At 42.3% G+C, this 23217-nt stretch overlaps 1 protein-coding gene across 4 annotated transcripts in view; it reads left to right on the top strand.

Annotated features, from left to right (window-relative positions):
• The window catches only part of DCUN1D4 (defective in cullin neddylation 1 domain containing 4), a 79150-nt gene that overhangs the window by 10926 nt on the left and 45007 nt on the right, over positions 1-23217 (top strand). For 3 of the 4 annotated variants that reach the window (XM_019799841.2, XM_034671831.1, XM_011225244.3), the window contains 2 exons: positions 18534-18604; positions 18784-18823. In XM_019799841.2, the coding sequence (XP_019655400.1) occupies positions 18534-18604; positions 18784-18823 (111 nt within the window). Of the gene's footprint in view, positions 1-12737; positions 13152-18533; positions 18605-18783; positions 18824-23217 lie in introns of those variants that run through there. The other variant, XM_019799842.2, reaches the window with a different exon arrangement.

Genomic DNA, 23217 nt, shown 5'->3' with positions numbered 1-23217 from the left:
CAGCGCTGGCGCGGGCTCTGGCTGCGGGACTGGGAGGCGGGGCCGGGGCGCGGGCTGCGGGTTTTCCGCGGCGGGATCCGGAGGAGTCGGACCCTGGAGACCGGGCGGGGGGTTTTGCGCAGGGGAGGTGTTGGGGTCCCAGGCAATCCGTGGGATTGGCAGTCTGTGACGCAGTTGTCTAATTTCTGGTCGTCAGGTGTGGGCGCTGATGCCTGGGGACCCGCTTCCCTGCAGGGAGTGCCGGGCCAGAGGCTCCGCGTAGCGCCCGCTGGGCGCGACCTCTGCCAAGCTTGCGGGGAGGACGCTTTAGGGGTTTCCTTTAGGGTCTGGCTCCAGTGGCCGGGTGTGAAGGGGAAAGGCGGTCGCGCGGAATTCTGGGACTTGTAGTCCGCGCCGCGCGGGGCCGCGGTTGGGTTGGGTGCACGTGGGTAACTGTGGAAACGAGTCCCAGAATGCAGCGCGCCTCTCGGAGCCTCCCGGCTCGCTAACTCGTGCTGTATTCCCCGCGGACCCGAGCGCGCTCTTGGGAGCCTCTCTCATCCCCTGGGACTGGAGCGATTCACTGTACCTTCTCCCTGTGTCAGCAGGAGGGGGAGAACCAAGCCAAACGCAGTCCTTTCACACTTGGGTTCTTGATTCCCGAGTTGATTACTTCCCCCTGCATTTGGTGGCCTTACTTGTAGAAGTAAATGCTTAGTCTTTTACCATCTAGCACATAGGTTTGGAGAAACATTCAAGATGCAGCACAGTCTAAAGCAGACTTTAGGATGCTGTATTTATTGTGGCATTCAGTGTATGTAAACAGCAGGTTAAAAGGTTTCGTCTTAGGTAAATCTGGGACTGCAGTGGAGACTCATGTAACCCTTGTGAAGATAATAGATTAGGTGTTTTTTTGGACTGCCCAAAGATAGGACTTTTTGAAAGAAGATGGTCTTGAAATGAGTTGAGTGATGGAAGCGGCTTAATGGAATTTAGGATGGAACTGTGCCCATTCATAAAGCCAGCGTGAAGTTGAGCAAAGGGAATATAGGATGTCTTCAGTTTTCAAGGGAACGTGGGAAGCAAATGAGGCTAGCAGAAGGTAAACTCGGTGGACGACCTTAAGAGGTTTTGTGTTTTTGTTTTTAGCCGCGGCTGTAATTCTTTTCTCTTTGCCTCTCTAATATTAGAGACCATCCTCTCAGCCTGTAGATGCCCCAAAGGCCACATCGTTTTCCAGTTCCCATTACCATTTATATGCTGAATTTGTACATTGCAGAATCTGTCATGTAGAGGGCCATAAGATTAGCTCAGAGATGACAGACTATTTTTATGTGATACGTAAGGTATTATGAAACTATTGGTAGCATATCACTAGAAGAATATTATAATGACCCTAAAGATAAAATTTTACCCGAAAGTCCTAAAATTTAGAAACCTTTTAGTATGTACAAATATACTGAACTTGCATACTTGATTAAATGTTTAATGATTAAATGATGGCCAAAAAATTGGGCAATGTATGGTTTTTTTCAGGAAGAGATTTCTGTCCATCTTATGTTTTAATCTTATGATGAAATATTCAGGAAGCCCTTTGTGATATGTAAATATGTAATATGGACATTTTTTTAAAAATGCACTTAATGCTGGAATTTGTTCATATAAAGCGTAAGGTGTACGAGGTTGAAAACGAGTTATAATTGTCAGATGGTGTTTTAAAGAAAATATTAGGCTAGTAATTTCTTTCCCTTTTTATTTTTGTTACATCCCAAAGGGCACGTGCCCTTTACACACACAACCCGTCTCTCCTCCAGCCCCCAGACCCTAGGTTTCTAAACATGATCAGCTTCTACTTTATGCTGTGGATTTTAGGTTCCTCTGATTTTTGGCCTTTGGGGAGGTCCTTTATTTCCATGTGAACTTAGCTGTGCATTTAAACAGATGTTTCTTATGCTTTACGTGAAATTTTTTCACTGTTTTATATTGGGAAGGGTTTTTAAGTTATAACATTGCTAGAAAAGAAAGTCTCCCTCATTTTCTCCACCCTAGAGGACTTATGTACATATACTCTTTTCTTCCTTTGTTCCTGCCTCCAAGAAGTGCCCCTATCAATACTTGATCATGCTTTTTCAAATGTTATTTATCATTACATCCCTTTCTGTTTTTATCTTTAGCTGCTCCCAGCAGCTCTTATAGCTTACTGCTTTCTTCCTGACTAATAATACATATTTGCATTTTCTCATCTCAATAATAGTGATCTTGTTAACTCAGCAGAATAAAAATCAGCCTGTCAGAAACTGACCTCATGATTTGATCACTGTTGTATCCATTATTGGCGAGTAACAATACACAACTAAAAATGGCATAAATAATAGAACTTACTATTGTCCAGTAGCAAGAAGTGTGGAGAATAGATGGTTGTAAGGGTGGGGCAGTGTCTGAATGATGTGTTCAAAGACTCTAGGCTCTTTGCATCCTTTTATTCCTCTATTTTTTTAGTATTTTGGCTTATGGAAAGCCTCAGGCTCATTGCTTCATGTTGGCAGTGTGGTTGCTGCAGCCCCAGACATCACGCCTGTGTGAGACAGGGAAGGAAGGAAGATATTTTCTTACAACTCCCTCTTAGCGTAGAGGAGTCTTCTAGAAGGTCACCTTGGAGACTTCCCCTTCAGTTTCATTGGGTAGAACTGATTTCATGACACTGCTGCTTGTAAGGTAGGTTGAAAAAGTGGAAGTCTGGCATTTTTCAGCTGCTTCTGTGACATGTGGCCTTTGCTAGGGTAGAAGAACAGTGAGGAGAATGCTCTGGGTTGGCAGCCTACAGGTTATATCCCTGAGCCAGCTACTTTGTCCAGCTATCTCTGGTTTGATCTCAGTCTTTTTTTAATCTGTTTATTTATTTTCTGCTTCATTTAAAAATAATTAAAGGTGACTTACTACGTATAGATAAAAGCCTGTGAAGAGAAGGAAAACAGGGGCGCCAGGGTGGCTCAGTTGGTTAAGCTTCCGACTGTTGATTTCGGCTCCGGTCGTGATCTTGGGGTTGTGAGATCAAGCCCAGGGTCAGGCTCGGCACTCAGCGTGACATCTGCGTGACACCTACTTGGGATTCTCTCTCTCCCTCTGCCTCTCCTCTGTCTTTTTCTCTCAAATAAATTTAAAAAAGAGAAGGAAAATAAATGTTAGATTTACAGGATGCACATAAATGCTTGCCTTATGTTAGAAATAGGCCATCCCATATATTTGGCTCTGGGCTTCCTAGTAGACAAAACAAAGAGGAAAACAAGACTAATTAATTTTATTCATTTGGTGAATGAAGCCGCAGTTCATTTAATAACCCAAGGTAGAAGCTAAGGCATTTCTCATCTTCTCTTTCCCTGGCTGGCGGTAAGAGCATGACTGCATCTCCTCTCCTCCCTTGCCACTCTCTCCTACCAATTGCCATCACTCTAGGGCTCACCCATCTTTTCTTGTGTTAATCCTCAGTAATACTTTTGCTAGCCTCAGCCTCCTCTCACTTTGTCCTCTTCATCGCTAGTTAAGTCATCTTTGTCCTTAGGATGGCCCCACACAAAACCTTGAGGGCTCCTGTTTGCTTAATGAAATAGAGACTCCTCAGAACCTGGGGTTGAGTCACCTTGTGCAGTTTAAGCTCAGTTTCTTCCCCCCAGACTGTGGCCTTCTTGCCCACTGCCCTCAGCACTACTCCAGAGCTGGTCTTTACTGGGTTCCTGTTCCCTCTCCAGCGGACTCACCCTCTCCCCTCTCTAGCGGACTCACCCTCTCCCCTCCGTTGAATCTCCAAAGTAGGGTTTACTTCTGTTCTCAGGTCTAATATAACAATCGCTGCTCCTTTACTTATTTGTCCCCTCCCCAATTAGATTATTACCCCCTTGAGATATGGGATTGTCCTGTTTAGTATCCATTTTATCATCCAGGATGGCACTTTGTTTAGGTCCTCAAATATGTATTGAATTGCACTTAAATGGTCAACTCTTAAATAGTGAATTATCTGGAAAATTTTAATTCTCCCTCCTTCCATTTAGCAGGCTTCTGAGTCGTCTTTCATCATCTTCAGATTTTTCTTCAGGGAATACAAACTTTCACTGATTCATTCTATCTTTTTTGACAAAGTCAGCCATAAGCAAACCAATTTAAATAATATTTCTTTTTAAATACTTGCAGATATCAGTTTTGAAGAATGTCTGAGGCATGGAGAAATTCTCAAGGAGAAAGTAAAATGCTGGTGATGTATTAAGGGGCCAGGAGTCTGTGTGTGAAATGCACGCTTCCATTTCAGATCTGGTGTGTAAGTCTTAATGTAGTTGAGGCTAAGGCAGGACTTGACAGGTCAGACATTACCCCTTTATTTGTTTTATGACCAGATTCTGGTCCTTAGGGTTTATTTCATAATGTTAACTATACATTGAGATCGCTGGAAGGCTTTCTTCATTTAAAAAATGAACCTTGTTGGTTGGAGGTGAATTTTCTGATTACCAGACATTGATGCAGATCTCTTTCTATAGTTGACCATCTTGAGTTAGTGTTAATAGCTTTTCATAGCTTGTTCTTTTTTCTTATTCTCAGATTCAGGTTAGGAGAAGTTCCTCTTGAGAATTATTCTTTTAAGCAGAACAACATTTAAAAGATATGCTTTAAGTAGAAAAAGATATTGAAATGCATTTTAAATAGAATCATGTATTTTAGCGATCATTGCCTTACTGTTTCAGAGCTAAGGACTTTTTTTTTTTTCTCTTGTGTCCTTTATTCTAGCAGACAGAGCATTTGCTATTCCAGGTTTGAATTATTTTTCTTTTAATTAGAAAACACCCTTAATGAGTCATTTTCAATTTAGGAAGGTAGGCTTGTAGTTTCTGAAACCAACTAATATACTGAGTACAACACTAAATACGAAAAGACTCCCACCCTCCCCAGATAGCATTGCCTCTGGATAGGATTCCTTTAGTTCCCTCTTTGAGGATTTTTTTGTTGTAAATATTTTTTTTGAAAACCTTGCTGGCCTGTATTGCTAGTATTCCCAGAGATGGCCTGTCATCTCTTTGTGTTAATGATGGGCATTGTCAGTCTTCAAGTGCCTTGGCTGTTTCTCTGATGGGGATATTCCTACCTTTGCAGGCCAGGCTGTTCAGACACACCCACCAGAGTGTGAATCTGAAGCTGGAGGCAAGTGTTGGAAAGAAGGCAGGAGTGCCTGGAGGCCATTTGGAGAGGATGAACAGTGGGGGGCAGCTGCCGGCTGTGGTCCCCTGGGCCGGGCCAGGCCCGTTCTGTCCATGTCCACGTGTTCTGCTGTGTGCCCTTAAGTTGTGTGACTTGGTTTTCTGGATTTCCTAGACATTCTGTGAATTATCCAATGGCCTTTTAAAAAAAGAAATCGCTATTCTGTTATATTAGCTCGTTGGTTTCTGATGCTCGAAACTAAGAATTCTGACAAATTCAACATCCGTACCTGTCACTGGTCAATATGTGGCAGAGGCCCTTGTGGAGAAGAGCAGTCATGTGCCCTTCCACCCTAACTGGACTCTGCTCAGGGTGCTAGAGTCCCGGTCCGAGGTTACCCAGAGGACGGAAGCAGCACACGGTGTTGGTTGTGGCCGCTGCCTTTGCCAGTGCTCAGGCAGGCTCTGAGCCACACATCGGCCACCCTGCTGCATCTCATTATACAGAGCTCTTCACTGCTTGTCTTCTATAATCACCGCTTTGTCCTTTAAAAGAAAAGAGGGAGAGGTGTGATACCAGGAGCTAATGCCTAACTTCTAATGCGTCTTTTGGATCTAATTTGGGAGTATTAGGTATGGAAATATTCTTTGTGCCTTTTTTGGGTAGAATATTTAGTTAAAATTCCTATTTGGTAGTCTTTATTGCTTTCAGTATTTATTATCATATACAGACTATAAAATTATACCTATTTTAAGTGTACAGCTTGATGAATTTTGATAAATATCTATACTGGTATAACCACTACTAAAATTAAGCTATAGAACATTTTCATGACCCCCAAAAGTTCCCTTGTGCCCCCTTACAGTCTGTACTCCTCTTACCACAATTTTTTGCTTTTAACATATGTCATCTTAGGCCACCTCCATGTTAGTTGATGATTTGTCATTTTGCTGTTCATAGGGATATTACAGTATAAAAAGGTGTGATAAATCTCTCCTTCTTTTTTTTCTGAACTATTAAGTCCAAAGAAAAACTATCAGTGCTGTATAAATTATAAATCTGGTGATGCTTTACCACATGGAACTGTCTAGAGTGAGATGACTTGTTCTTTTGAAGTTTTCCAGTGGATGGCTGTTCCATATGGCCCAAAGACTTAGGTGTGGCCCAAAGACATACAATGCTAGGATTTGTTCCATGGATATAATCATGTCTCTTAATTATTTTCTGGGTCAGGTTGGGAGACAAGTAATAGTTCAGTGTGGGCCCTAGAGTCCGATTGCCTGTAGACCCAGATCCTTGCCCTGTTACATATTAGCTGTGTGACCTTTGGTAAGTTACTCATCGGTTCCTCTGTGCACGCTTCGGTCCTCACGCATAAAGCATGCCTACTGCACAGTATGGAGTTTTTTAGTCAACAGTGTTTATTGAGCATCTACCATGTACCAGGCCCTGTTAATCATCTCTCATGAAGTTCTCCTTCTGGCATAGGGGAGGGAACCTATAAGGTAAATCATATAGTATGTTGGATGGTTGTAAGTTCTGTAAAGAAGAATGAAGTGGGGGGGGTGGGGCATACAGGTGTGTGAGCAAGGCAGGGAGAGGAGTGGATGTTGTGGTTTTTAATAGCAGGGTCAGGTTTTAAGTTAAGACCTGAAGGGAGACGGGCATTCCAGGCAGCGGGAAGATGAATGCAGGGGCTCTGAGGGGGAGCAGGCCTGTAATAGGAATCGGAGAGAGGCTGGTGTGCTTGGAGTGGAGTGGGGAGCTGGGCAGAGGGAAAGAAGTAAGAGGCAAGATCAGAGCGAGCCCAAGGATTAAATGAGATAATACACACAGAGAGAAGTGCTTGGCTCTCTTCTGTTTTTGTTGCTAATGGTTGCTGTGTAATGACGCTGTTTTCATTAGGCTTTAAAAGGAGACCCTCGAGAGGAAGAGAGGTTATCAGAAAGAACCAAATGAGGCATTCCCTCACTTAGTCATTCACCAAACATTTGAGAGTTTCTTGTTGCCAGGCATTGCTGTAACACATGGGACTGGGGGTGGGGGATTGTGTCCCTGTGTCTAAGGAGCTTCTTCCAGCGGCTTTAGTGGTGCAGGCAGAGAAGTAATGGACAGCTGAAGTATGGCACGATGGCAGCTAGGTTAGTTGGATGCCCAGAGTGCTTTGGAAACAAATGGAAAGTCATTAAAATTAGACTTCATGGAAGGGTTAGCATTTATCGTGTGGGTTTCACTTTTGAAGTTTTCCACTGTGAAGAAAAAGATTTGTGTGTGTCTGCGGGGGTGATGTGGGAGAGTGCTCTCAGCAAAGGGGACTGCATGGGTGAAAGTACTGAGAACTGGGGTTGTAGAAAGGGAGTTTGGTGGGCTGGGGTGAAGGGGGTAAGGTGGGGAGGGTGGGTAGGAGCCCTATGGCGAAGGGCTGAGAAGAGGGCCCAGGGAGAGTTCTATGAGTAGGAAGGAAAGGAGAGGAGGAAAGTAAGAAGTCAGAGAAGGTGGGGCACAGGGAGTGAGGAGGAACAAGAGAGGAGTGGGGAGGGGCTGACACATGTTTGGTGATTATTATTGGGCTGTTCCAGCTGCTTTGCCTGTGTTGATGCATTCAGTCCTCACAACAACCCTCTGAAGCAGGTTGTGTCCTGTTATTACCCCATTTTACAGATGAGTAAGTTGAGGTGCAGAAAGGTTAATTGATCATCTCAAAGTCACACAACTTCTAAGTGGTGAATTGAGATTCTAACTTAGGCATTCTGACTCCAGGGTCTAGGTGCCCCCCCACTGCCAGTGAAATAATACTCAACATTCTATTTTTGCCTTTGGTTTAATCCTTACGGTAGCCCTGCAGGTATATTGGAATTCCCTATTTTGTCTTTGGCCTATGAATGAGGATGGCAGAGCCAGCTCATCTGATCATCTCCATTTTGCTTTTGGTTCTTTAGTTCTTGGAATGGGCCTCAGTGACATCAGGATATAGGAGGAATTCCTTCTTTCCCATCCCTTCTGTCCCCTCATTTCTGCCATCTTCCTCTCAATGACAGGCATTTAAAAGCTAATTCTAACTGGGGAACTGATCGTGTTAAAGAAAAGTATTGCATACCTTTTCTTAACTCACTAATGACGTAGTCATTTTAGTCTTCTTAGATCTTAATTTTAAACAGACCAGTGTTAACTACTTCTTAAATACACTTTTTATATTATTTGCAAATATAGGAGATACCTGCTGACATTGCAGAAAAGCTAGAAAACAGAAAACTTTTAGGGCGCCTGGGTGGCGCAGTCAGTTAAGTGTCCGACTCCTGGTTTTGGCTCAGGTGGTGATCTCGGGGTCCTGAGATCTAAGCCACGTTGAGCTCTGTGTTCAGCAGGAATCTGCTTATGATTCTCTTTCCCCCTCTCTCTGCCACTCTCCCCACTTGGTGCGCGCTGTCTCTCTCAAATAAATTAATTAATTTTAACCAAACCCCCCCCCAAACCCCTTACCCTTTAATAGAGCTACTAACGTGTTTATGTAACATCTTTGAAATTATTTTCTTCTTTTTTTTTTCTTCTCTGTAGTTGAGATTAAGGCTTTTTTTTTTTCCAAAGATTTTATTTATTAATTTGACAGAGAGAGACAGCCAGAGAGAGAGGGAACACAAGCAGGGGTAGTGGGAGAAGAAGAAGCAGGCTCATAGCGGAGGAGCCTGATGTGGGGCTCGATCCCAGAACTCTGGGATCACGCCCTGAGCCGAAGGCAGACGCTTAACGACTGCACCACCCAGGCGCCCCTGAGATTAAGGCTTTTCTCCCTTTAATATCCCTTTCTACAAATGCCATTCCCGAAAAATTAGACCACAGATTACTTGTTCTTAAACAGGAAGCTGAGGATAGTTGTATATTCAAGTCCAGGCAACTGGCTATTGATGTCATACTTTTAAAGACCCATCACCTTGTCATCCCTTCTGCCTTGTCTTTACTTTTTGATCTTCCAGGTTCAGTGTGTCTTAGTCTCTTCTATGTTCTGATAATAACAGGGAATAAAACAATGAACCTCTGGGGGGGCCTACGCTGGGCCTGCCCTGCCAAGCGTTTGGCCTGCACCATCTCATTTAATCTCCACAGTAGCCTTGTGAAGGGGGGCCCGTTAGTCCAGCTTTGCAGAGGAGGACAGTGGGTGACAGGCAGGGTCACTCAGCTACAGTGTCACACAGCTGAGACTCTCATTCAGGCCTTTCTGATGCCAGAGCATCGGAACTCTTGTAACATTAGTGAGATTAAAGGATGATTTTTACTCGGAACTGTCGAGTGCATCTGTGTTCTTCAGTGGGTGAGGCGGGGCAAGGGGAGTGAATCTAGGGCCCCTGGTACCTCGGCACCCTTGGAGTGCCGCCACACAGGGTGTCCTGAAGCGGCCGGCTCCTTTGAGGTGGCACCCGCAGGGCACAGGCCGCGGCGTGGATGACGGTGCCGCATGGCACGCCGCCTCTCCGGGCGGGGTGGCCGCTCCTCGCAGCCTCTTTTACGGGTCCTGTGAGAGTCAGAAGGGTTACGGGTCCTGTGAGAGTCGGAAGGAAAAAGCCAGCAGCGGTCTGCTTGGACAGCTTTAATTTTGGATCCTGCGTTCAGTGAAAACGCTGAGTCACCTCGATGACCTGCTGCCCACCCCTTATCAGTGTTCCCCTTGCCGGGCCTCCCCTTTTGGCCCTTGTGCCTTGGAAGTGGCAAATATTTATTGATGAGGAGAATGATGTTACTGTCTTCCCACTGCTACTTTGTTTCTTTTCATTTTCACCTGGCTTTTCAGGTTTATAATCTTTTCCCTGGATCTTGATCTTTTTTTTTTTTTCACGTGCTGATGGGGTTCCAATGAATGAGTTCGATTCTGGTCCGTGGTGCACTGAGCTTGTCCATGAGTGGACTGGCTGCCAGCAGGCTGGGGACTGAGTCGACAGTTGGGGCTAGAACTCCCTTCTCTGGCTGCATATTAGAATCATCTGGGCTACTGAAAAATCAATGACCCCACTCCCATTTTTATTTAATTGATCTGGATGGGGGCCCTGGCCGTTTTTTTCAAGCTTCCCAGGGGATTCTCTGATGTGCAGCCGCTGGATTAGTTTTAAGAGGCTTCATTAGCAGGGTTTGGTTTGGACTGTGGGGAAGAGGGCGCTGGGCGGATATCAGACCATTCCTTCTCACTCTGTGGCATCCCAGCCAGCACCCAGGTAGTGCTTATCTCGTGCCAGGTGCTATTCTAAGCCCATCACATCATTGACTCATTCAGTCCTCATAGTATCCCAATGAGGCAGGCGCTGTTATCCATTTTATAAAGAAATTCCTACTTCTGGCAAAGAAGGTCATGTCGTACGAAGCTGACCCACAAACCTAGCACACAAACTCAGAGTAATAAAATAAATTGAAAGCTGGTGGGGGGTGGAGGTGCTGCTTTTGATAGGGAGTCAGGAGGGACCTCTCTGATGAGGTGACATTTGAATAGATAGCGCAGTCAGCTGCTAGGCTTTGTGAACACCAGAAGTCATTGACGCAGAGGGCACATTAAATGCAAAGGCCCTGAGGTAGGAATTCACGTGAGTCTTCAAGAAGAGAGTGGCTGGAATGGAGTGAGCAAGGATAATGGAATGAGATGACTTAGGTCAGATCATGTAGGGCCTTGTAAGGACTTGTTGAAGGCTTGTTTTTTTTTTTGTTTTTTTTTTTCTTCTTCTCCTTTTCTTTTAAGCTGCAGTAAGAAATCCAAAATCTTGTTGACCAAAATCGAACATTGTTACATGTTCTTTGCAGGTTGGCAAGGGTCTCCTCTTGACATCATTGGCATTCTCACTCTGTCCGAAACCCAGAGGAAAGAGGGCTCCTGTTTCTAGAAGGAAGGAGACAAGGCAAACCTAAAGAATGCATTTTAGCTACCATACACCCTTGACTTTGAGAACAGAATTTTTTTCTTTTTCCTTATCACTGAGTAAAATTGACATCTCAGGAAAACAGGCCATGTAACCTGTAGCTTAGAGAGCCCCTGAGCATTCCATGTTGAACCCCAGTTTGAGAGGCTGAGCTCTGCTTTGCTGGATCATGTTCTGGTTCTGTCTGAGAAGCACTCAGGAAGAATGCTGATTTTGATAACCTTTAATTTTTGTCTGGTTTTGTTTCACTTTTTTTGTCAGTAACATGGTCGTTATTCTGCCCCTCCTCTCCCCAAGAGCCGTTACTGCTTTAGTTCATCATTTTCATTGTCATCAAGAAGCATTTATTAAGTATCTGTGCACAGTGCTGCATTAAAAACCTTTATACCTGAGAGCATTGCTCACCAATGGGCCAACTAGAGTTTAGCTAATAAATACTTTTAGGGGAGCCTGGGTGGCTCAGTCGGTAGGTGTCTGACTCTTGATTTCAGCTCAGGTCATGATCTCAAGGTCCTGGGATGGAGCCCCATGTCAGGTTCTGCGCTCAGCATGGAGTCAACTTGTCCCTCTCCCTCTTCTCCTCCCCCTGCGAGCATGTGTGTGCTCTCTCTTTTTCTCTAAAATAAAGAAATAAAATCTTCAAAAAAAATAATAAAATACTTTTATTGATCGTTAGTGCTTAGAAGAAAGAAGTGTACTTGAAATCAAAATAACATTGGTGGTGTTGGTGGTATCTTCTCTGCACATCTCTTCCTTTTAAATAAAGGTGGTAGGGACACCTGGGTAACTCAGTCAGTTAAGCATCTGACTCTTGCTGAGGTCATGATCTCAGGGTCCAGGGTTTGAGGCCCCTGTGGAGTCGGCTTAAGTTTCTCTCTCCCTTTCCCTCTGCCCCCCCCAAAATAAATAAATCTTTTAAAAAAAAAGTTGATAGGTTGTTTTAGATTTGGTCAGTTTTAGTAGCTTTTAAGAAAATGTTAGTCTTAAGTTTGTGTACTTGATTATTAACGACTTTGGGTGGGGAGGGGTGTTGCTTTTTTCCTTTTATGGAGTATGAAGATCGTTTTTGCTCTGATTAGAAATAAGCTCGAATGGAGGAATGGGCTTTGGATTGGGAATTAGAAGATATGAATCATTCCCAGCTTGGCCACAGCTAGCTGTGTGACCTGCCTGAGCCAGTAAAGGGAGAACTGGACAAATGGACATGAAACATTGAACTCCTGTGTGTTGTCTCCTGAATGCAGTCATAGTGGGTTTTCCTTATAGTGCAATCGCATTTTATACAGAGGCTAGTTCTGCGTCCATATGTAAGGTCAAAATCACCTGTATTAAAATTATCACTTGGCAATACTTTCAGAAGACGGCCCACTGGAGGTTGTCTCCTATCAATCCAGAACAGCCAGTTCTTTCCTGCAGCACTGAGACAGATCTCTGGCTCTCCAGTGGAGTACCCGCTGAAGCAGCTGGCTTGCATTTAGGGACCATGTTGTATGGAAAATACATTTTTAAATACTAGACTCATCCAGTGTTGTGAGATGCACAAAATGTGATTGGCGGGTGGAAACAGACTGACCGAGCGGCTGTTGGATTTGTGTGCCTGTCTCCGGCTCATTCAGTAGAATGGAGGGCAGTTATGGGACAACTGAAATTTCTTTTCTTCTCTTCCTTTCTTTTTTTTTTTTTTTTTGGCCAAGTGACTAAGGTTGAATTTGTGTGAGTTAAATGTGGATATTGTGCAGCCCCTGTACTCAGCATTGCTCGTCTCCACTGGTACCGCCCCTGTCCCACGTCAGGCCCTAATCCTTCCTCGCCTCACTTCTGGTGGTCTTTGTGAGAGGCCTTTCTGAAGCCAGGCCACCCACTGTCCATGCCACACATTTGCTGCCGAGCGATCCTTCTAAAGAATTCCCGATTTAAACACTGCAGCACGCGGACTCGTGGCAGTCCTCCTCAACGTTCTCCACCAACATTCTGCTGTGGCAGAGGTTCAGTGACTTAAGTATCCCCAGGATCCCGGCAGCACAGCTGGGTGTGGTGAAGTCTCCTTGACGTCTTGTGCCGTGCTCATGTGTGTGTGTTCGTATAACACTGTTTCAGGTGAGTGCTGTTGAGTAGAATGCATGCTGCTTGCACGTGCCATGTCTGTCTGTTTGACTTGCAAAGCCCCAGGTGGCCCAGTTGGAGATACGAGTCTGTAAGAGATTAAACCTAAACTGGTAAGCCGGGTTCACAGATTCTTCATGGTCTGACCTTGGCCTTCCTTATGAGTTTCCTCTTTTACCATGCTGCTTCTCACATTTGAAGATCTAATGGTGTGGATGCACTTGAAATGCCCTGAACATACCAAAATTAAGATTTGGTGCCTTTGTATCTGCATTTGTTCATTATTTATTGAGCACGTATTACGTGCCAGGTATTGTTTTAGGTACCAGGGATATAGTAGTGGACGAGACCAAGTCCTGACTTCCATGAAGCTTACACTTTCATGGGAGAAGATGACAAATCTGTGATTTAAAGAAAAGGAAAACATGGGAAGGTGATAAAGATCACAGAAGGGGTCCTATTTGTTGGTCTGGCGAGGTTGTGTAAGAAGGGGATGTTTAAATGGCAACCTGGTGAAATGTGAGAGCAAGCCATGTGATTATCAGAAGAGGGCTCAAGGCAAAGCACGTGTAAAGGCCCTGAGGTAGGAGTGTGCTTGGAATATTCACAGTATAGCAGGAAGCTCACTGTGGCTGAGGAGTTAAGCAAGAGGAGGAGGATGGGTAGGAGATGAGTTTGGAGAGATGGGTAGAGGCAGAGCATGCAGGGCCCTGAACCCAAGGTAAGGGATTTTCTTTTGCCTTGAATGCCTTCCCCTTCCATCTGTAACTTTTGGGTGAGGTCGGAATTAACTTTTAATCTGCTCTACATGCTAGCTAGTTGCCCCTCTGTTTACTGAATGATTCTCTCTTCCTTGTTGATTTTGATATGCCATTCTATCATATATTAATTACATCTGTGCATTTACACAGAAGTACATGTTTATCAGTGCTCTTCCATTGATTTGTCTTCTTGCACATCTACCATTCTGTTGTAATTATTGTACCTTTATACCAAGCATTGGCAAATTATGGCCCACGGGCCGCATTTGGCCTACTACTTAGATTTTATAAATAAAGTTTTATTGGAACACAGCTACCCTCATTTGTTCATGTATTGTTTATGGCTGCTTTGAGCTCTAATGGCACAGTAGTTGCAACAGAGATGGCATGGCCCACAGAGCTAAAAATGTTTACGATCTGGCCCTCTACAAAGAATTTACCAACCTCTGCTTTATACTGTGTATTGCTATCTGATAGGGCACATTCTTCCCCATTCTTCTTTTTCAACAATTTTTTGGCAAGGCCAACATGTTTATTCTTTCAGATGAACTTTAGAATCAATCTGCCTGACTCCCTTCCTTTTCTCCACCTCTTTTGGGGTGGAGATCTGGGAGGCAGGAAGAATAGGAATTTGATTGCATTTAATTTGTAGTTTAGTGCAGAGGGGAAGTGATTACTTTACAATACTGAATCTTTCCATTCCAACGGTGTAAGATCTCTGATATCTCTACATTTATGTTTTTCAGTAAACTTTCATTGTTTTTTCATTCGTACGTTACATATTTGTTTATTCCTGTATGTGTTACTGCTTTTTTGTTGCTATTACAATTGAGATCATCTCCCAGCTGTATTTTACAAGTGACTATGGTATGAAGGAAAGGATTTGATTTTTAAGAGTTTAAATTGTTTCTGACTTTGTTCTGGAAATAAACTCCTATTAGGACTGTTAATTTTTAAATTTGATTCTTATGGTTGATGGTCATTGTCTGAACTTACATGATTGTTTCATTCCTAATGTTTAGGCCTGTTTATATTGACTTTGACCCCCCCCCCTTGTCATTCATTTTTTTCTTTTATCATATGTAGGTCGCAGCAAACAGTAATTACAAAACCACAAACAAACCCCAGGAAGCTTTATGCCCAGTCAAGGTTTGTTGATTGTTTTAAGGATACCCAGAAGATAATTGAGGCACGCTGTTTATTAATCAGGCTATACCTTTTTGCAGAGCCAGTTTTTGCTCTTAATACAGGACGATAGGGTTTGCATGTCACACAGGAGAGTGAAACCCAGTCAGTGCTTCACTGTGGAGAGTCATTTGATCATGAAATAAAGGTGACTTAACCTAGCATTTATCCTTTGAAATTGAAATACGAGCAGAAGGAAATTTTTATGAACCAGTCAGTGCTTTCCTAGATACGTTCTCTGTAAAGCATTTGATCTTTACCCTTAACATCTATTCCTTAAGGATGTGAAATCTGTTTTAGATTTCAAGGTCTCTTAACTTGCCCTGAGCACTAAACAGATGAACCATAAATTCAATATGTGTTAACCTTTGTGGATTTATCTCTTAATGCCATTTTTGTCTTTTTTTCTCTGAATTTGTGTCTCCTCCTTAGCTTCTTACCTTGGTGAAGCTAAAGAGAAATTATTTGTTGCTGGTTTCTTTTTCCTTTTGGTGAAGCAGTGATGAGGTGGCGATAACAGTGGGTGTGGAAATGGAGAATTCTTCACTGTATTGTGTGATTTGCGAAATAAACCTTATTATCCGCATTGTCTGTGAAGTGAAAGTTCATATGTAGAACCTGGTCTTAAATGCTCTCGGCTTTTTTTCCCACTATGCTGAGATTATCTTTGACCGTCATCATGAACATCAGTTGGTGTATGAATATAGAAATGCCATCACAGGCTGTAAAGACGTACCAGGCCACAGGCCTCAATCACAGAAGGGGCCCCAACTTTGGAGTTTTTGTTTTGGGTCTTGACTTGAACCTCTGGAAATTAGAGACCATTTTAGATAGCAGTGTGATATGGAAAATGATATAAGTGAATGTAGTGATAATTGGTCTTTTTTATTAGACACTTAATATGGTCCAGGCATTATAATGGATGTCTGCCACTTCTAGGGATTGTAATCTCATTTTATAGATGAAAACATTGAGATTTAGGTTAAATAACTGGTAGACCTGAGATTCAAATCAGCTTTCAGTCTCCCTAGAGAGGTTGTAAATTGAAGTCGTATTTCGGCTGTGATTTTTGTACAGAACTCTGTGTGTGTGTGTGTGTGTGTGTGTGTGTGTGTGTGTGTGTAGGAGGATTTAGAAATTTTAATTCATTAAGATCCTTTTTTTTTAAAGGGGAGGTAGAGGGAGAGGGAGAGAGAGAATCTTAAGCAGGCTTCACACCCAGCCAGATGCCAGGCTCGATCTCATAACCCTGAGACCATGAACTGAGCTGAAATCAAGAGTCAGAGGCTTAACCAACTGAACCCCCTCATTTGGATTCTTTTATGTGAGTTTTGACAGTTGAATTAACATCAGAGTACTGAAAAAGTGTAGCATGGTGGGGGCATCTGGAAACCTCGGTGCTTGAAGGATCTTTGGCAAGCCCTTTTTTTGTCGTTCCCCCCTCCATGTGGCCTTAGTGAAGAGAGAATCTAGACCCTTAAATTTTTTCAGTTTTTGTTTTTTGGGGGGGAAGGACAGGAGTTTATTTCAGGATTTAATTTAGAGATGATGCTAGAATGTATCATTTGTCTTCTGATTTTTGAAATTGAGAGAGTACGAAAAGGGGAGGTTATGGTGTGGTGGTAAATATGGGTCACGGGGACTGCGTGTGTTCCGGCTCCCCAAAGCCTCTTGTGGATCAGGGGAGGAGTGTTGCTCCTAGCTTTAGAGAGCCCATCAATGTTTATTAAATATTAACGTAAATAAATAAATGCACACACATATGTTCACATACTCCAAATGCTTTCCTGAACCTTTTCTGTGCAAGTGAACTAATGAAGATGGAAAATCAGGATTCTGGGCCACATTATGTCACCATTTACCTTAAGTATGGCTAAACCATTCAGATGCTAAACAATTAACACTTGTCTCTAGTCAAACCCATTTAGAGTCTGAGGCCCTGCTCTGGTTGTCTCTCAGCCAAAAAATCTGGTTAGTTGGGGAGTTCTCAATGGTTGTGAGCAGAGTGTCTGACCATGGCTGCCACCAGGTGGGACAAAGCAGTACACCTGTGTGTGTGTGTGTGTGTGTGTGTGTCCACGCGCAAGTGTGGCTTGCTGCTCCTGACGGTGACACGTGAGTGCCAGAGGCTCTGCTGCCTGCCAGCCCCTCTGCGCTACAGGCCAGCCCAGGACTGGATTCCTGGCACAATTTCGAAGAGAAAGTAAAGCTTTCTAAATACTGGCAGGGAAGTCAGCTTGCTTTCCAGACTCGGAGCAGCAGCCCAGAGCCCAGCCCAGCACAGACAACTTATATTGTAGCGTCTGCTCTTTGGTCTAGTCTTTGCACCCAATACATGTCCTAAAGAAACTATTCCAGTGAAAGGCGATTTTTTTCCCTTTTATATCAGAATGGCCTAACTCGGGGAGTTACAGTATCTTTTCAAGGTTACTTCCAGACTAACCTTTATGATGGTAAAGGAACTAGTGTAAATCTTGATATTTTATGAAAATGCTTCTTTGTTGTTTATTCAAATATAAAGTTATGTGTACAGTTATAACTTATATTTATGTAGCCTAACATGTATGCAAGCCATAAGAAACATTTGAAATTAGAGATTCAGAAGCCTATCAGTTGAAAGTTTTATGTTGTGCGGGATTCTAAGATATATGTATGGTTTTAACATGTGATCCTGAAATTATAAGAGATGATGGGAGATAATGTTCTTTGATTTGGACAGGTTTATGAGCATGATTTCTGCTTCTGCGTTCCTGGGTTTGTGGCATTTTTTAATATTGCAGTGCCAGTAACTATAGGCTCCATCACTGGGCTCTGGGCTTAGCTTGCAGTGTAGTTCTTTGATTTGTCTGTGTTTGCTTGATGGGAGGGGAGGGACTCAGGTTCCATTTTTGCTCTCTCTTATATAAGAGCCAACAAAATAAATATATTACAAGAAATGCCAAGTGGTTGAGATGCTTTTCTATTCTTTTCTTGCCAGGAGCTTGATTTGATACTGTATTAGTAATTCTGGGGAAGAGAAAGGGAAAAGGAAAGAGAAAGAGAAAGTGAACATGTTCTTTTTGAGATCTTTCTTCTATTTGTGTGACTTGTTTAATTGCTAACATTATTGACATTTTCCTCTTATGTTCAGGTTCATGGCTGGTAGGATTTTACAACTACTGAGGGATTTTTGTTTTACCTTCCAGTTCACATGAAAATTTCATGAACTTAAACATTTGATTGGGAATTTAACTTTATTGCCAGACTTTATTTCTAAGAGATAGGTCAGTAGTTGCATGTTGTATTTTATTTAATAAGTATCAAATTAATGGAGAATACTATTCAATGGTATCACCATTTGTTTTTCTTCACTTCTGAGTTTTCTTCTTTTACACTGTTTTGGCAGCCTGGGAAATAAATGACACTGAATTTTTTTCTTTTTCTTTTAAAGACTTCCAGCTGAACTCTCATCTCTCAACACTGGCAAATATTCATAAGATCTACCACACCCTTAATAAGCTAGTAAGTCAACCTTTTAAAGACAAAACTACTAGCTCTTTTAAGTAGTTGTTTTACCTGTATTTGGTAAAAATTCAGATTACAGATATTAAGATATCAGCTGTTTAAGAAAATGTTTATGAATTTTAAAACTCGCTGTATAGTGTGTGATTTCTTGGTAATAATGAACATATGTCTTGCAGAATCTAACAGAAGACATTGGCCAAGACGATCACCCAACAGGTATCTGTAAATGCTTGTACTGTTTAATTTTAAATAAGCTTTGTAATATAAAGTTATGAAGCAGAAATACTAGCTGAGAATGATCTGTGTTGTAATACACTAACAAGTTGTTACTTGGTTGAGGGTGTTTTCAGGGTGTATGAAGGAAGCCATGTTGTAGCTCCTTCCCAGCGGTCTATCTCCGTTGTGGGGCTCTGGTTTATGTCAGAGTATTTCAGTCCCTTTCAAGGGGCTGGGAATCCTCCCTAGTGGTTTCACGGCACTGTTTCTTTACTAAAGTATTTTAGTTTATTCTAAAAACTTACTACAGTAATGCAGTTTGAAAGGTATTCCACAAATGCTTATTGAATTGAGATGAAAAATAATTTGATAGATGGGTAGAGTGTTGGGTGTATGTGTTGTATAGGTCTTGAGGATTTATGAATTGGAAAATTGAACCAATTATTATAAACAGTTCTCCAGTCCTGTAGTTCTTAAACTTTAGCCAGCTTGTAATCCTCAAGGGAGGGCTTGTTAAAACAGATTGCTAGTCTCCACCCCCAGAGTTTCTGATTCTGTGGACTTGGGCTGGGGCCCCAGAGTTTGTGTTTCTGACAAGCTCTCAGATGATGCTGATGCAGCTGGTCAGGAGACCACAATTGGAGAACCACTTCTCTAAACCGTTGATAATCCGAAAGTTCAGAAACTTGTATTTGATCTGTGGTTACTACATCTCCCAGCAAAAATTATTAAAATGTATTTTAAACTTTTTTTTTTAAAGATTTTATTTATTTATTTGACAGAGATAGAGATAGCCAGCGAGAGAGGGAACACAAGCAGGGGGAGTGGGAGAGGAAGAAGCAGGCTCATAGCGGAGGAGCCTGATGTGGGGCTCGATCCCATAACGCCAGGATCACGCCCTGAGCCGAAGGCAGACGCTTAACCGCTGTGCCACCCAGGCGCCCCTAAAATGTATTTTAAACTTTTTAAAAATTACCACAGTAATACGGGAATACATGCTTGTTGGTGAATTTTGAGTAGCACAAAAGTGAATGGAGTGAAAAGTGACAGTCCTCCTCCTCGTCTCCCAGTCCGGCCTTGCCCCAGTGTGCTGTTTAATGTTTGTTCTTTCAGACGTTTTTATGCATGCATATATTTTCATAGTACTTTTAAAAATTTAGCATCTGTAAGATCATAATGTACTTATGTACACATCATCTTCCTTTTTTTCATTTAATGGTATATCTGGGAGGTTTGTAGTTTTAGAACTTTCCCAGCTTCTTCTCCAGATTGGTTCAGAATCAGTTGAAAATTAGACACAAAATGGAGATTGAAGTAACAGTTTTGTTGGAAAACACAGCTTCGATGTATAGCAAGAATGCAGAGGCTTTTCTGTATTTCACCTGAATTAGATAGCCCGACACCCAGTGACCACCACAACTAGATAAGCACAGGCCAGCACCCCTGCTGTCCTCCTCCAACCCACCCGTTATGAACTTCTGCTGGCAGGCCAGCCTGAAAGGGGGTTCAGATGGGGCTGACCCCTTCTGCTCAGCTCTTTCTCCCTGGACCACTAATTAGATCAGACCCCTTCTTCCAGGCCAAGGAGTGAGAGAAGTGTGGGGAGAGGGGGCAGAGTCTGTGCCGGGAGTGTCCTAGAAGGCCAGGCCACAGAGGCTCCTTTCACCTGATCTTTCTGTGTCAGTAAATCAACTCAAGGGCAATCAAAAGTAATTTGCTTAATACATTTTGAAAACAGTGTGTGCACATGGTTTTGAAAGAAATGTCAAAAAGGTATAAAATAAAAAATGAAAGTTTCTGTTCCATTTTATTACCCCCAGCTTTCCTCCCCCGCTAGTACTCCACATTTGACTCTGCAGAGGTAACTCGTACAGCCTTACGTTTGTTTCCCTAACGGTGATGATATTTCCCCCACAAACAGTATATATTTGTATGTGCCTCTTGTGTTTGTCACTCAGTATGTCTCGCTCTTCTTATAGTAGCACATTTATAAAGCATGTGCTTTATATTTTAATGTCTCTGCATTTTTAAAGTTCATGGATATGTCGTAATATGTTTCTGCAGCCTCTTACTGATACACGTTTAAGTCTGTGTGACTCGGCTGCTACCAATAATGCTGAAATAGAATTTTCAGGGCCAGTTTTAATAGTTCAGAAGTAAAGCACATTTCTCTCCAATTCTGAATCAATATGTTGGTGGGCTCTGAGGATTTTTTAAACTTAAGAGTTAGCACAATTTTGATTTAAAACTGAATTTTGTGTTGGTACAGGCTTGAGGTTGTCTCTTCTTTAGCTGAGGTAATAAAACCTCTAAGTTCTGGATCTTGTACATTATGTAGTTAACTCTGAACTTTAGATTTAAATGAATATTGTTACTATAGTAATTTTATGTCTAAATATTTAACCTGAATGTGGCAATTTAATAACTGGAAGCTATAATTAAGAAAATGAAAGTGGAAAAATGTATTTGGCCTCGTGCCTCCTCTCTCACTCTTGGGGACAGTGGCTATGTGTGATGTTTGGTATGTAACATGCTGGTGCAAGGCCTGGTACCTCGTACGTGCCCGTCAGTGTCAATTAGCATTAGTGATTTCTTAGAATAGTCCATTTCATTAACATTTCCCCATTTGGTTATAGCATCACTTGTGATTACCATACCTGACAGAGTATGCTTTAAAAATTAAACAACATAAAATCTGTTATGTTTGGAAATCCGGGAGAACATTAATCACCGTAATGCTGCTTCGAATCTTTTGGCCCAACAGTAGTCTCGGCAATATCTATAAGAAACTGTATATGGGAGAGCCAAACCTAAGTGCTAGAGAGGCTGCTGTCTTCCTGCTCTGTCCCTTCTAACACTTTTCTTTGGTGCTTTCAGTCTTCCTCCCGCCAAAAAAAAGAAAAACAGGGAGAGAAAGAGATAGTTAATCTTAGACAAGTAGCCCCAAATCCAAATTATAGGGAATGAATAAAAAAAGCCAGATGGAGAGGACAGAAAACAATGAGTAAGGAAAAACATGATAGATGTCAGAAGTCAGTATTTATTTATTTATTTTTTTTTTTTTTTTTAAAGATTTTATTTATTTATTTTACAGAGATAGAGACAGCCAGCGAGAGAGGGAACACAAGCAGGGGGAGTGGGAGAGGAAGAAGCAGGCTCATAGCGAAGGAGCCTGATGTGGGGCTCGATCCCATAACGCCGGGATCACGCCCTGAGCCGAAGGCAGACGCTTAACCGCTGTGCCACCCAGGCGCCCCAGAAGTCAGTATTTAGAGAGAAAGGAACGGAATTTTTTTTTTTTTTTGGTCTTAAATAGTAGGATAAAAATTTCACATTTAGACACTAATAGTTTCACTCAAGCAAGCAAGTAGTTCAATGATCTGTTCCAGGAAATGAAAGAAAACATTAGGTACTGGAAAGGTGTTTTGAAATGTGATTTATTTATCAACCGAAATCACTATGTCTTTATGACATTGTTCAGTGAATAGTGAGGTGAAACAGCCATATAAAAAGTATTGAAGTGGCAGAATGAACCGTGTAAAATGTTATTAAGTGAAACAAGGTTATAATACAACAAACTCAATAAAACGAATAATTAGACAGTGAGATTTTTGTATTAGAACATGCATTTACACCAAGTTAGGAAAAGTCAGACAGATTCTCTAATTTTATGGACCCCTTGAGGCCCCAAAACAAGAAGATTAAAAAAGAAAAGGCAGTGGAGCACCTACTTAGATACTGTTTATTAAGAATAGCAGGTTTAGGGGCGCCTGGGTGGCTCAGTTGTTAAGCATCTGCCTTCGGCTCAGGGCATGATGCCGGTGTTCTGGGATCGAGCCCCACATCAGGCTCCTCTTCTGGGAGCCTGCTTCTTCCTCTCCCACTCCCCCTGCTTGTCTCTCTCTCACTGGCTGTCTCGCTCACTGGCTGTCTCTGTGTCAAATAAATAAAGAAAAATCTTTAAAAAAAAATAACAGGTTTAGTTAAATGAGCATGAAAACAACAAGCTGGATAGTCACGAAAGGGCCTTTGGTTGATCCAGATGAACTCAAGTTGCTTTTTGAAATAGATTTTGTGGGACCAAATATTAACCTAAATAAGCTGAAAGATGATCATAGTATTTCTAATTGTTTAATGTGGGAAGAATTCATTGACTACCTAATTTATTTGAAAATACAGGCGGTGAATAGAATATTTCATTTGTTCTCTTTAGCACTTTAGATCACTTTGGATCCACTTTAGTGACCTGAAGTTCTTTAAACACTAAATCAAAAAGAAATGAACTTGAACTCAAGTCATAACCCTCGGGTAAAAAATATAAGCAGTTTTTATTGCCTTCTTAGAACTATGTGTGTGTGTGTGTGTGTGTGTGTGTGTGTACACACACACCCAGC

The sequence above is a fragment of the Ailuropoda melanoleuca genome, chromosome 11 (assembly GCF_002007445.2).
Source record: "Ailuropoda melanoleuca isolate Jingjing chromosome 11, ASM200744v2, whole genome shotgun sequence".
Classification (NCBI taxonomy): domain Eukaryota; kingdom Metazoa; phylum Chordata; class Mammalia; order Carnivora; family Ursidae; genus Ailuropoda; species Ailuropoda melanoleuca.
The sequence above is the reverse complement of the archived record's forward strand: the minus strand, read 5'-3'. Positions and strand labels throughout refer to the sequence as shown.